The 14,189-nt window shown below is 49.8% G+C and overlaps 1 protein-coding gene across 2 annotated transcripts in view; it reads right to left on the reverse strand.

The window, feature by feature from the left end:
• Mroh2a (maestro heat like repeat family member 2A) overlaps window positions 1–13,828 on the reverse strand; it is a 34,779-nt gene extending 20,951 nt beyond the window's left edge. The window contains exons 1-18 of one of the 2 annotated variants that reach the window (XM_076914833.1): window positions 13,625–13,828; window positions 12,695–12,787; window positions 12,434–12,615; window positions 10,305–10,436; window positions 9,990–10,152; window positions 8,556–8,654; window positions 7,612–7,763; window positions 6,915–7,058; window positions 6,063–6,155; window positions 5,832–5,910; window positions 5,617–5,730; window positions 4,356–4,432; window positions 3,799–3,918; window positions 3,398–3,508; window positions 2,271–2,418; window positions 1,166–1,206; window positions 498–639; window positions 188–240 (exon numbers count right to left, since the gene is read on the reverse strand). In XM_076914833.1, the coding sequence (XP_076770948.1) occupies window positions 188–240; window positions 498–639; window positions 1,166–1,206; window positions 2,271–2,418; window positions 3,398–3,508; window positions 3,799–3,918; window positions 4,356–4,432; window positions 5,617–5,730; window positions 5,832–5,910; window positions 6,063–6,155; window positions 6,915–7,058; window positions 7,612–7,763; window positions 8,556–8,654; window positions 9,990–10,152; window positions 10,305–10,436; window positions 12,434–12,615; window positions 12,695–12,773 (1,929 nt within the window). In that variant the 5' untranslated portion in view covers window positions 12,774–12,787; window positions 13,625–13,828. Of the gene's footprint in view, window positions 1–187; window positions 241–497; window positions 640–1,165; window positions 1,207–2,270; window positions 2,419–3,397; window positions 3,509–3,798; window positions 3,919–4,355; window positions 4,433–5,616; window positions 5,731–5,831; window positions 5,911–6,062; window positions 6,156–6,914; window positions 7,059–7,611; window positions 7,764–8,555; window positions 8,655–9,989; window positions 10,153–10,304; window positions 10,437–12,433; window positions 12,616–12,694; window positions 13,055–13,624 lie in introns of those variants that run through there. The other variant, XM_034521760.3, reaches the window with a different exon arrangement.
• Window positions 13,829–14,189: the final 361 nt, after the last annotated feature.

A 14,189-nucleotide genomic window follows, 5' to 3' on the forward strand; every position in this document is an offset into this window, starting at 1 on the left:
CCAGGCATTTGGCTCACTCAGTTCTCCCTTACTGATACACACAGACATAGGCACCGTCCTTGTTAAGTCTGCTCTGACAGAGGGAAACATGTCTTTTACAAGACCCTAATCTTGTCCACATCAAATGTCCTTCCAAGTTCCTTCCCTTCTCCCTTACTCTGGCCTCAGAGACAGTTCACCCCTTTACCTGAATAAGCATATCCTCCCAGGCCTTCTGGTTCCAGGTAAACTCAGTGTGCTCTACAGGAGAATGCACATGGTCTCATGGGCTGCTCTCTTCTTCTGCTTCCCCAGGCAAACCTCCTTGCCCCAGCATCAGAGGCTCTCGGTGAATGAGCTCACCACATTCAGTACCTCCCTTTCCACATCCCCCAAGGTATTCATCCAGTTCTTAAGACCAGAGAAGGTCTGTTCGGGCCCACCAGACCCCAAGTTCTTGTGATTCAAGGCACACAACTAGTGAGTGCCCCAGCATGCGCACAGAGTGGGCACCTCACCTTCCAGGTACTGAACCAGCAGAGGGATCTCCTGCTCCCACATGTCAGCCATGGAGGGAGCAATGCTCTGGCTTAGGGTCCTCAGGAGGTTGAGCATGGCAATCCCACGACCTTCTCCTTTGTAGGGTGATGACATCAGCACCTGGAAGGCCCCAGTGAGTCAGTGGAGCCGGGGCCAGGCATGTATTACCTATCTTGGAGTTCCCCATCTTCACTAGAGAGAGGAAATTGAGCAGGGTATATGATTTTTTCAAACAAAGCTCAAGGATTCCCAGCATAGAAAGGCCCCTGTAGGGGACACTGCCTGTAGGAAGGGGATGAGAGGCCAGACCTAGGTTCCTTCCTGACCCTGACCCTGACCCGCAACAGAGCATTGATTAGTGCCCACAGGACTGATTGGGCCATGACTGGTGTTCTGGTGGCAGAGGTGTTTTATGGCATAGGAGTCTGAGAGCAGATCCTGGCCAGGTCCCCAGACATCTGAGCACACTGTCCCTAATGTATCTTCCCAAGGACAGCAGAGACCTTGGGATGCTAATCTGCCCAATATCCAGCCTCTTCCCTGCATCCCAGATCCCTCCTCCCTCTGGAGCACAGAGAATGAGGAGTTCAGGGAAGAGGTGTCACTGCGAATGGGTGTACCAGACTAAAGCATGTCAGCCACTCACCAGGAGACGGGCCAGCAGCTTCTGGGGTGCAGGCAGGTCCACTGAGGAAGGAAAAGGAACCCCAGATAAGGATGCCTGGCCCATTTCAAGATGTGTCCTATAACCCCCAAGGGAGACACTTTGAAGATTGTTTTCCAGAATTATTACTATTATCCTCACCCCAATAAAGAATGGGTCTGCCCAAGGGAATTTCTCATGAAGAACATCATTGGCTCCTTCCAAAAAGAAGGGGGACTTTTGCTCATGGGTCTAGATGATGTGTTTTAGGTTGCGGATGTTTGTTTTTTAATGGAGCTGCCAGGGCAATGTCCTATCTCCTGTTATAAACCTTGGCCTCTCTTCAACTAGGAGTGATTTCATTCCCTAACCTGACTCCCTCCTGTCCAGTCACTATATGCCTTGGGAACCCGAGAAGCAATGGCGCTCAGATGGATGGGCAAGGGAGGGGGCCAGGGCTGCTGAGAAGCTGTGGGTGTGGAGAACCAGGAGAGGACTCAACATTCTGGTTGAAAGGTCACACAGAACTAGATTTGTTTAGGCTTCTTAGCTTGCACTCAGACGGCAGGCCCTATCCTTTGTCATCCTTGGATAGGAACAGTCCTCCTGAATCACCCTACCTCCTATCATGCCTGACCCTGGGAAGCCCCGGGGCCATGAGAGCATCCCCTTGGGACCAGAGGTAGTAGGGAAGGAGAACAGTGACATGGTGCAGGCGAACGTGGTCCCTTGATAGCCTGTGCTGACTGTGCCTGCCCTGAGTGGACCACAGTAGAGTCAGTTGACAAATAATTGACAGAGGAATGCTACAGTTTCTCTAGATGCCTCAGAGAAGCTGGGCAGGACAAGGACCCAGAAAGGCCACAGCTAGAGCTAGGGTCAGGAGCCCCGTCCCTGCCCTGCCCATGATGAATGCTGGGGAGATGAGGCCATGATGAATGGGTTACCCAAGTCTGTTGGCTTTTAACCCCTCTCTAGACATGGCAGGGAGGATTCTAGACATTTCCTGGAGCAGGGGAAATTTGGTTGGTCAGGGTTCTATGACAAGGGTGACCAGGAGCTATTCTACCTGTCCGTTCCCACCAGTTGACCCAGGGATGCCACCCACCATGCTTGCTCTTTCCAGCAATTCCAGCCTCCGTGTCTTTGCCATGAATTTGGTTCTCAGCCAGGTTCGTGAGGCTGATGCAGATGGGGGTCAGTGCTTCAGTGTAGTCTGTCTCCATGATGTAGCACAGGAGCCTCACCCAGAACTCCTGGAGGCAGGAATGGGGAGAGGAGGGCCCAGAACCAGTTAGAGGCATCCTATGCTGCCCTACATCCCTGTCTAGTGTTGGCCAGGTTCCACCTACAGTGTAGACTCTACCTGGCATCCCAAAAGCTATCCCAAATACTCAACCAACTTTCCTGCCCGCCCTGGATTTTTTTTTTTTCCAGAGGTATCCAGATGGCATCCACACAGCCCTGCTAACCTCTTATCCACTCTATATCCAGTACATCCTCTGACCAGGGCCTTCCTCTGGGTCCCAGAGGCCTCTGAGTTACAAACTAGTCCAGTAACCCAGGGGTGCCTGACAGTTGTGATGCTTGGGTATATTTGTCAACTTGGCCAAGCAAGTGTACCCACTTATTTAACCAAATGCTAGTCCAGCATTACTGTGCGCACATCACATAGCTGAGATGAAAAATTCACAATCCATAAAGAAGACTGTTCTTGAGCGCAGGCAGCCGAGGGGCCCAAGGAGCATAACACTTCAGAAGGAGAAGTTTTGGCACAAAACGACAGGTTTCTCTGCAGCCCTACAACTCAGGCATCCTCCAGCCTGCAGCCTCTAACTCTCATCTCCAGTTCCCACTAGACAGGGGCATCCATCCAGCCTATGGCTTCATGGACAACCAATCATCCCTTTCTTGATGAAGTCATGATATGTTTTCCCTGCCTCGTTCCTGTGTCTCGTCTATTCCCATTAAAATCAGGTACACTGATTCCTCCTATAACCTGGGGTCCCTGAGGTCATATAGAGTCCCCCTAGCTGAACTTACTGAACTGTAGAATGCCCTCCCCAAGAGGAACTTTAGAATAACGCACATGCTTCAGGCAATACGGTGGCTGCTACATGTTAAGACCTACTGGGGGTACAGAGGTAGAGAATATCTAGGTTCCTTTGCCAGCCTTCAGAATGCGGCCCGGAGCCATCGTCATGGCAATGGCCCGCAGGGTGGGGAGTGACTCACATTGGTCATGCCACTGATAGAAGAAGTTATGATCTTCACAGTATCCATTGTTACTTTGTGGACCATCTTCTCTTCCAAATCCCTCTGATAAAAGCACTCCCGGCGATTGGTCTAGAAGACAGAACCAGGGCGATCCTGCAGGCAGGAACTTGTCAAGGTCTCAAGGGTGGTCTCCCTCCTCCCCAGAGGGCTCCCTGTCCAGACTCTGGGTCCTAGGATGCTAAGGGCTGAGCCTGGGTCTCATGCCTGGGAGACTGCACAAGTCTGGTCCACACCTTGAAGGGTAACCATGAACCTACATAGGTCCAAACAGGTTCTCAGCGAGCTGTTCTTTGCTCAGCACTTGGTGATCCATTTCTGAAGTGGAGCTGTCCCACCGGGCTAGTGCTGGGGCCACTCACCAGCTTGTAGGTAGATAAGGTGAGCTGGACAGACACGTATTTCAGGCCCCAGCCTTTGATCTTTTCCTGGAAGCCTGACAGAACCAGCTGGCCAATGATTCGTAGAATTGCCATCCGTACCTGTGAGGACAGGGTGGGGACAGCTGGAGGGAGGGCCAGGCTTCAGCCTGGATATTTGCATCTAACAATCTTGTGACTTGAGACACCTGGGAACTGTAGGTGCTCTTGGCGCCAAGGGATTTCAGGGGATACCTGGCAATGCCCCCATTCCGCCCATTGCTGCCTTCCTCATGCTGAAACATCAGTCTGCAGGGTCCTCACATGAGTGTCTCAGTTGGGCCCGTCATAGACATCTTCATCCCATTCTAACATTGAATACATGGTCTTAGCAGCCTTGGGGGCATGCTGCTTTGAAAATCCCTGGTCTCGGTGACAGAGCTGCAGCTCTCAACTGACTCGACTTTGCCCTGTCCCCATTCCAGGACTAAGCTGAGGTCAGCTATTCCATTCTCTATCTCTTACCCCTAGCTACCCTGGCAGAGTCCCTTTCCTGTTACCTTAGAGCGAGTGTCAGAGAGAGTGTTCTTGACGACCCGGATGGCCAGGTAGATGGTCTTGATATTCATTTTGGGGTCTGAAAGAGACAGACCAGCCTGGGGAACTATGGCTCGAGAAGATACCGGGTGGCCTGTCTCTGACACATCACATTCAGTTCGCTTCCACAGACCACAGGCTCAGGCTGACTTCATTAGGACCCTCAGTGGTAGGCTCCCCGAGCACAGCCCTCTCTTCCCAGAACCGTATTCACACACACACACACACACACACACACACACACACAAACACACCTATACACACACGCACATGTGGAGGTCAGAGGTCCATGCCCTGTATCTTCCTTTAACATTCTCCTCTCATTTTTTTCCCCAGAACAGGAGCTCTCACTGAACTTTGAGTTCAGTTCAGTTAAGCAGGAGGACCAATGAGTTCCAAGCATCCACTGGTTTCTGACTCCAATCCCTATTTATAGACATACACTGATACACTCAGCTTTTCACATGGATGCTGGGGGTCTGAACACAATTGGTCATGCCTGGATGACAAGCACTTTTTTTTTGAGCCATCTCCCTAGCCTCCACATAGGCTAGTCTAATGTTTTGTGTTAGTGCAGTGTTTTAATGATTATCTTGATCAGATTGTCTTTGGGTAATTATTGCCTAGAGGGTTGAAAAAGGATTGTTAAACTCAAGGTTTGGTTATTATCCAACTAAGTACCCAGAATAGTTCAGCAATTTGAACTCATCAATGACACATGGGGAGCCAGTTTCTGGTGGCTCCTGGTTAGGAACAAGCAAGAAATAGCTCACAAGCTGAATCCAGCGAAATCCAGACAATTTGTGTAATAATGGTTTGTTTGGTTATTTATTTATTTTTATGTGTATGAGTGGTTTGCAAATTAATGTCTAAATACACACCAGGCCTGTACCTGGTACCTACAAAGGTGAAGAGAGGGTGTTGAGGGTAAATATTCAGTTTGTGGACTTAGGGTTATGTCTGCAAGGTAACAGCCAGACTTGCAACCAGCCTCGACAGTTGAAGATGAGCAGCGGGACTCAGGCTGTGAAAGTCAAGCCCAGAGGGCAGAGGTATGGAGGGGCCATGGTACTGGTTAAATTCAAGACAGAGAAATACGAAGTAATCAAGAGACTTGGTCACCCAACAGTGACTACAAGAATAGGATGGGAGCCAGGTTGGAATTCCACTGTCTCCCCCTGCTCTCTGCCCATGGTGGATGCTTGTCCACTCCAGCTGGCTCACCATCTGCGCTCACTACTGCCCTGATCAGGGCCAGTGTTCCCACACGGATAGCCTCTTTGCTCATCTCCACCTGGCTGAAGAAGAACTTCATCAGCTCCTTGGGATAGGAGCGGGCTGCAGGGCAGAAGGAGCGAGTCAGTCAAGGCTGGCTGGCTCTGCCTCAATGCCTGCACTCAACAAGGGGCTGGGCCTCCCCAGGTCCCTGCAGACCTCACCCAGGGCTATGAAGCAGTGCACGATCTCCATCAGGTTCTGACTGCTGAACTGCTGCTGGGCTGGAGCCTTGGAGCACACCTAAGGAGTAGTGCGCAGGGAGAGTGAGGAGCTCACTGGGCACAGGCCCCATGTGCCTGCAAGCAGGCGGGATGCAGTGGGGGAGGGAAAAACCATGCCCGAGGCAGTTTCCTGCTGATTGCCTTGGGGATGCCCCCACTGGCCTCACTCACCTGGACATGCAGCTCTGTGAAAATGGGGTGTAGCAGCATTGGGGGGATGGGGGTGTTGGTGGTAACTGATGCTTCTAGAATCTGCCTCAAGACCTGCAGAAGAGTTGGGCAGAAGGCTGCAGGTGACTGTTCCACTCTGGTTTCTTGCTACTCAGCAGGCTTGTTGCATGACAGTACAGGTTCTCCGACCCCACCCCAACCCCATATTAGCTGACTGGGTGTAGAGGCTTGGTTTTCTACAAGATGAACTTCATCCAACCCTGCATTTCCACCATCCCTGGATGACTCGTGTGTCTGATAAAGTTGGAGAGTGCGCTGGGGACCACCGAGAAGGCCATTTCCATCTCTCTTGTTCACCAGGGTGGGGGGGATGAATCCAAATCTATTCTTCATTAACAACGATACACACAGTTCCTGTCATGTTCATTTTGCTCCTTGTTTTTTCAATAAAGGCCCATGCCCTGTACATTTGCTCCATTTCAGTGTGCATCAGCCCAGGCCAGTCCTACACTCAGAACCCGCAACATCTCTACCTCACACGTTAGAGGGTGTGGGGGCTCCAAAGCCTATTCTACCCAGAGCTCCAGACTGTGTCCTTTTACTTAAGACATAAAATCTCTTTGGGTATAACTGCTTAAGGGTCCAAACATCCAGGGTTCTTAGTTACAGTAACCCTAAAATATCTAAAAACAAAGCTATAGCTTCCCTGTGGCCTCCTGGACCCTTTGAGATGCTTCTACCTGTAATAACAGCTTATTTCCCATAGTCCCAGCAACGTGTGAGGTATAGACGTTGGGCCTGCTGGTACCTGTGGACTCTTGAAGAGCAGGGTTTCTTGAGTTTGGCCCTTACCTGTGTGACAAAGAGGGCCTCCAGGCCACCCTGGAACTCAGCCAGCAGCAGAGGGATATAGTCGTACACCTGTTCCCTCAGGTCGTCATTAGGCAGGAGAAGGCTCAGCATGGGCCTGAGAGACTTGATGACCCCCAGTTTTACCTGTGTAGGAAGTGAGGTTTCCAGAGCCCCAGCAGGACCAGGATCTCAGTTACTCAAACACTCTCCAGCATCATACAGATGGGGTATTATAGACAGTGTCTAGGCTGCCCCCTAAAGCCCCCAGCATGGTTAGTGCAGTGGGGCCAGACTACCTGTTGTGAGTCCTGCATGTAAACAAAGTGACCTTGGCAAACAAAGTGCCAAAACAAACAAACAGAACAAAACAAACCTTCTGTGCCTCAGTTTCCTTGTTTGTAAAGTGGCCCCGCCTTCTAGAGTTGGTATGAACACAACGTTCACAGTCAGGATATTCAGAGATTACCTGGAGTGGGGTAAGTGCCTTCAAGTCTCAAGACCTCATCTGAAAGCTCTTTGTAGGCCTTTGCCAAGCTCTAGCCCTTGATGAAAGCCTCCTTCACCTGCTCCATCCAGCATTCACAGAATCCTAGGGTCTCAGGGTTCCAGGAATGAGGCTGAACCCAGAAGCCTTGCAGCATCTTCTGGGAAGTGTAACCCAGAGAATACTGAGACCTTTGAGCATAGCCAGTCTCACCTCAAGGTCCTGGTGGCGCAGCCACACGGTCACAAAGTATCGGTACATTGGGAAGAGCTTCACAGCAAACTGGTCCTCAGTCATCACGGGATACAGGCTGTCCTCCAGGTGTCTCAGGTAAAACTGCACCGTCTCACAGAATGTCTCCATGGCTGCAAGCAGCAGGACAGGCAGGTGGGGTCAGAGGAGTCAGGGTTGGAGCGACTCCTTCCTGGGATTCTTGGGGTTACTGTGTCCCCTCCTGTCTGCTCTGTTGACTGTTTGCAGCCCCCCTGATTCTACATGTCCACATGAGGACTGAACACACAGGTATGTCTTAACTCCTCCTCTTGGGGATGAAGGATCAAAGTGGGACCACAGCCTGGAGATTCCAGTAAGGACAACAACAAACACAGCCTCTTTTTCTTAGACATTAGGGTTTGGGGGTGGGGGCTCAAACTAGCGTCAAATAATCAAATCACAGGGCCAGATGATCAAATGTAAATAGCCTCCAAGGACTTCACCGAGACAAGCCCAACAGAGAATATGTGCACTGTCTTTTCCTTCCTGTGACTGTCACTATCCTTTCTCTGAAATGCTTATGTGCAGAACAATCTACACAGTCACAGATATGGCCACGGTCTTCTAAAATGTCCCAACGTGTATAAGAAAGCAGGCTGAGTATCACGAGGAACAAACTAATGAGCAGCCTTCCGTGGCCTCTGCTTTAGTGTCTGCTTCCACATACCTTTATGCTGGACGTCAAGTTATAAGCTAAAATAAACCCTTTCCTCCCCAAGTAGCTTTTGGCTATAGTGTTTATCAAAGCAACAGGAAGCCCTAACTAGGGAGTGAACCAAACAAAGTATGAGACTGAGCAACCACTGGGGTGGGAACAAACCTCTCCTCACCCCCTTTCTCCCTCTGGTTAAAGCTTGACCCACAGCCCCCATTGAGACACGCACCGCTACAGATCACCTGGCGCATCTTGGCTTCGTTGGCAAGTCTCAACATCGTGAATATGGTAGCCAGAGTGATGCCCATGTACGGCATGAACTCAAACACTGTAGGACATCAAGAGGCCACAGGGAATCAGGGAATGGGTTGAGAAGGGAGAAGGCAGAGAGGGTGGCCCTACCACCTACCATCTTAAGACTCTAGAGTTTGCCAGGAAACACTGCCATCAATAATATGGCAGGGAATAGGGTGAGATGAAAAGGGCTTAAAAGGGCGAACTGAAAAGAAGAGAAAGGGAAGGAGGTGAGAGGGAGCAAGGAATCTAGGAGTGGGGAGGAGGGGGGGACAGAAACCCACAGGACAGGGAGAAGGCTGATGTGGAAAGAAACGGAGCGAGGGTCCCGGCAAGGAAGTATGTCTGTCTCAAGGACATATGTATGACTCTTGAAGAAGACTCGGTATTCTCTATTCTTGGATGAAGAGAAACGGCAGACAGGACTCAGACATGAGGGAATCCCATAGGAGACTCTGGAGTCTAGGTCCATCCTTCCTTCCAAAACCAGGCCCTCTCACATTTCCTCAAACCCTAGACTCAAAGTGTGTTTCTAACAATGAACTAATCCTCTACTCTCCTTCCCAGCAGGGTCCTTCTTTCAGGTCTCTGGTGTTAGTATCTGTAGAGCCACCTGTGCCTGTGGGCCATCCAATTGCTACCTCCTTTTCTCCTCAGCAAACAGCCAGGCTTCCATCCCCCGCATGCCGGGCGATGCCCTGACCCCTCCGGCTCTAACTGTCCCCTCTACAGAAATGGACACGTGGCGTCTTGGTCTTCTCTGGACTATGAGTGGCTCTGACTTCACAGTGATGCTATCTGTCCTCAGTAAAGGCCCTGTTCCCACCTTCTCCACACATATGTCTCTCTCCCATCCTTCAGTCTCAGCTAGAATATAGCTGTCACTCTAGGAGCCCTTCCCTTAGCTGCTCCCACACAGCCATCTTGGCCATCCTCTTCATAGCTGTCATCTCTTAAGCATTTGTTTCCCTGTTTCCTTGTTTGTGGCCCCTTCAGAAGTCAGGGACTATATAGGTTTTCCTCACCGCTGGGACCCAGCACCCACCACAGGCTCATGGGGGCAAGAGCTCCATATGTTTTTGCAGGAGAAGAAAATAAGCAGAGAAACAGAGGGGGAGAGACAAAACAGAGTAGGGTTGTGTGGGGAGATAAAGGGGGAGAGGAGACATACATACATACATACATACATACATACATACATAGAAAAGGTGAATCAGAAACACAAAAAAGGGAATCTTGGTGGTAAGGACTAGACATAGAGGAGATGTCACAGAGAAAGAGAGAAATTCAATGTATGGGGCCAGAAACAGATAAACTGCGTAACAGAGAGCAAGAGGCCAGCCCAATCCTGCCGGGAACAGCTCCCTACCATTACCATTGGCCAACTTGGCCAGAGTGACAATGACAAACTCATCAGTGAGGCTGAGGGGCTTGAGGTGATGCTGCAGTTCATACATGACCAAGCTGAAGTGGTTTCGGGACAGAGCCACCAAAGTCTCACTGGCCACCTCTGCGGTCTCGAAACCCTCCGTCTGCAGGGGACAAGAGAGGCACCTCTAGTACCCTCCTGGCTCCATCAGGCTCAGTCTGCCTCAGTTCTATGAGACAGCCTGGACCAGGCTCAGCTGCAGTCCAGCTCCTGGGTCTGCAGAAGGAAGGCATGGTGGAACCCAGGCCCCGCTACCTCTGTGATATCCCGCATCTGCTTGGAGGCAATGGCCACCAGCCTTTGTATACAGTGCTCCTCCATCTCCCCTTCCTGCTGGATGATCTCCTGCATGATGTTGTAGATGTTCATCTTGCGCTGGGTAGAAATCTGGGAGCAAGCATGGCAGGTGGCAGTAGGGGTGGGGCTTTTTCCCAGCACCACCCACTATCACCTCCATTCCAGGCTCTCCAAGGCCATCTTGTCTCAGATCTCCTCCATCTCCAGCCCCTGACAATTCTGTGCACTCACCCAACACTCCCTGTCTCTAGAATTTGCAAATCATTTCTCTTGGCTCAGTCAATGCTGAGCAGGAAAGGTGTCATTTGGTCAACACACGAGGTCCTTCACACACTAAATAGTGTCAGGCTTGAGAGCCCAAGAGGCAAGTTCACCCTGCCCTTTGCCCTGGCCAAGGACTTGAGGCAGGAAACGCATCTCTTTCTCCCCTGCAACTTCTGTGTGGGCAGCCCTTAGCACCAAATAAGGTGTCCTGGTTTAGAACGGAGTTGGGCAGATGGCTTGTGTGCCCAAGGACACACATATCTGGACAGTTACATTTGAGAATGACTCTTACTATGTGCTTGTGTGCATATGTGCAAGTGTGTGCATACAAATGTAGGTCAGAGGAGAGCCTGAGGTGCGGTTCCTTAAATGCTGTTCACCTTGGGTTGTTGTTGTTTTTTGTTTTTTTTTTTTTTAAGACTGTCTCTCATTGCCTGGAGCATGCCAGGGAGGCTAAGCTGCCTCCTCCATCCAGACCCAGGGATTCTTCGGTCTCTGCCTCCTGATTGCTGGGATTACAAGTGCACACCACCATGCTTAGCATTTTTTTATGTGAGTTCTGAGGATTGAACTTGGGTCCCTGGGTTTGCAAGACAAGCATGTTAGCTATTCAATCATGGGTGATTTTACCTGGAGCATCCTGAGTCTGGGCTTTGAGCTCTGAACACAGAGGAACAATGAGACGGTGGTAACTGTTCAGTAAGTATTTCATGGCTCTAGACCAAGTTCTCAGCCCTTATTATTGTCATTGCCCCTGAAGTAGCCTTTTTGGTGTTTTCCCAAGTGTCCCTGCCAAACGAACCTTTGATAACCCAGGTTTAGTGTATATGCACCACGTGCAACCTGTGCTTTACACAAAGGCCAGCAAATAATCATGTTTTCTTTTCCGTACTTTCTGACTGATGCCTTGAGGTTTGTGGATGAGCAATGCCAGAGAGTCTGCCCCTCCCAGCGGCAGCCAACTCCTGGATATAGTTCACCAGTTGTTTGTGTGAATGTTTTTTGAGGTAGAAAGTGAAATCTGTTATAGACTGAATTAAATACCCTCAAAAGCTATATGTTGACACAACCCCCCTAAGTTGAATGGCATTTTGAGGAGGTCCTTTGGGAGGTAACTCGGACTTAACGAGGTCAGAAGGATGGGACCCTAATCCAAAGGGAATGGTGTCTGTTTGGAGAAACTGGAGCTCCCAGCACCTGTCTCTCTCCATGAAACAATGGTTCTCAAGCTTCCTAATGCTGTGACCCTTTAATACAGTTCTTCATGTTGTGCTGACTCCCGACCATAAAATTATTTCATTGCTACCTCATACCTGTAATTTTGCTACTGTTAGGTAAATATCTGATATACAATCCCCAAAGGAGCCATGACCCACAGGTTGAGAATCACTTCCATAGAAGAAAAGCCATGAAGATAGTGTCAGTAAGCCAGGAGGAGCCTCAACAAAAACTTGATCATTGGGTATCTTGACTTTGGCCTTTTAGGATGCAGAACTGAGAGGATATATATATTTGGAGTTTCAGCCTTATGGTCCTCTGTTATGACAACCTAAGCAATCCCAGTCAATCCAGAGACCAGTTCCCACCAGCCAGGTGTCTCCCAATCTTGCCACACCAGATACAGAGATGCCTCCCGAACAAATCACCCTAACCCCAACTAGCCCTGAGGAATTTGAATGCCTCTGGTGTCAGCCATCTCTGTATCTTGGCCCTTAATGCTGTGTTCATGGTGACTGAAAGAGTGTGCTGAATGGTAGGTAAACTTCCAGGCATCTAAATGTATCTGGTCAAACAGGAGGTGTGGTGGCTTAGGGTCTCCCTACCTCTGGCACCTGCAGGCAGCGGATGAGAGCATTCATCACCACACAGGGATCAGTGGTAGCCTTCTCTGTGATTATCACTGAAGCCAAGGTCTTCCTCATGTCCAGGCCTGGCACTGTGGTGTCTGTCTTTGCTGATTCACTGTCCATGATGTTCAGGAGGTTGGTGACTTGAAAGAATGTACCTGACACAAAGATGGTGTAGGTGTGGTGTTGAGTGGCCAAGAGGGACCAGTGGTGTGGTGATGTGGTTGACTTCCTTACCATCATCCTCTGGCTCTAGAAGTGCCAGATGCTCTGCTTCCTCCAGCATGTCTTCATTCAACTCGGTGGCTTCTTTCATGTCTCCTCAAGTTCCTTCAAGATGGATGAGATTAATAAATACTCTTTGTGACAACACTCCCTAAGATGACCTCCCAGGAGTTCACAAGCTTTTTGAAACTCTCCTTTCAGTGTGGGCAGAATCTGTGGCTCCACTTGAACCAGTAACTAAGGAGAGGAACAGGATGTCCCATTAGATGCTATGCTTGTAGGAGTTTCCTTCCTTGAGTTGCTTGTATTGTTGGCAAAGGTGATGGGAATTGACTTCCGGGATCACATTGTTCACATGGGGCCCTTCACAGACTAGAAAAAGACACTGCCATCACTGAGAGGGAAGAGCCATGATCCAGACTGCCTATGGAGGGACCATGTGGTTTGAAACTGGGGTTTCCCAGTCCTGTTACTACAGGAACTGTATTGTGCCAACCATCACATGCAGAGGAAAGGCTGTTGGGTGCCAAAGAGGAAAGCAGCATTGCTCACAACTTGGCTGCGTCCTCTAAGATCATGAGCAGTGGACCCAGGCAAGCCACATCAAGACTCTTGCCCATGTGGAAACTGAGATAGTGGGTCCTTTTTTTTTTAATCTGCTAAGGTAGTTATACTTTGTCACACAGCAATAAACCAATATGCTTAGTAAAGGCAGTCCCCTCCCTTTTCTCTAGATATTACAAATTTGGGACTATGGAATTCAGTCATCTTATTAACTTCAAGGGCTGTTCAACACCCAAAGTTTCTTAATGAATGACAAGCCAGAACAAATGTCCCCCTCAAAGGATCAAAGTTCCCCAGATTCTTCCTCCTCCAGCCCCAGTTCCTCAACCTTCAACCCATAATAGCTCTTCAGAGGATTCCCAGGACCTAAACACTGGCCTCGTCTCGAAGTCTTCGTCTGGGTAGAACAGAAAATGTTGGCTGAGTAAGATCTCTGCTCTTTGTCTAACATCCACCAAAGAAAATATGAACAATGGCAAGATCCGATGTCCACCACAGACACTCAGCCTCCTCCATGGTAATCCTCATGAGGAACAGGACTCCTGGCAGGGCTGGAGGTTTCATTAGAACCATCACCGTTATATCCCAGACCCTTGGAACTTTGAGATCCAACTGCCTCCCCGAGGCACTGTCAACCAGAGTTTCAGGTACATTGGGCTGAAATCAAAGCTTCACATCAAGTTTCCATAAAATATTTCTGTACCCAGAGGTGTGGGCTGATGTATGGTGGCCTGTTTGGGAAAAGGAAATCACTAGTGGGGGCTACAGCCAAGGATCAAAGGGGTGGGGGTGGAGCCCAGTACAGAAAGGTAGAGTCAAAGCAGCTGAAGGGAGGGAAGGGGATGGTATGGCTGAGGGGAGAGAACTCCTTCGTCACTAGGCTACTCACCAGCCAGGTGAGGATGTGTGTTCTCACTGGGAGAGTCTCAGAATATAAAGAACT

The sequence above is a fragment of the Arvicanthis niloticus genome, chromosome 17 (assembly GCF_011762505.2).
Source record: "Arvicanthis niloticus isolate mArvNil1 chromosome 17, mArvNil1.pat.X, whole genome shotgun sequence".
NCBI classification, from domain to species: Eukaryota; Metazoa; Chordata; class Mammalia; order Rodentia; family Muridae; genus Arvicanthis; species Arvicanthis niloticus.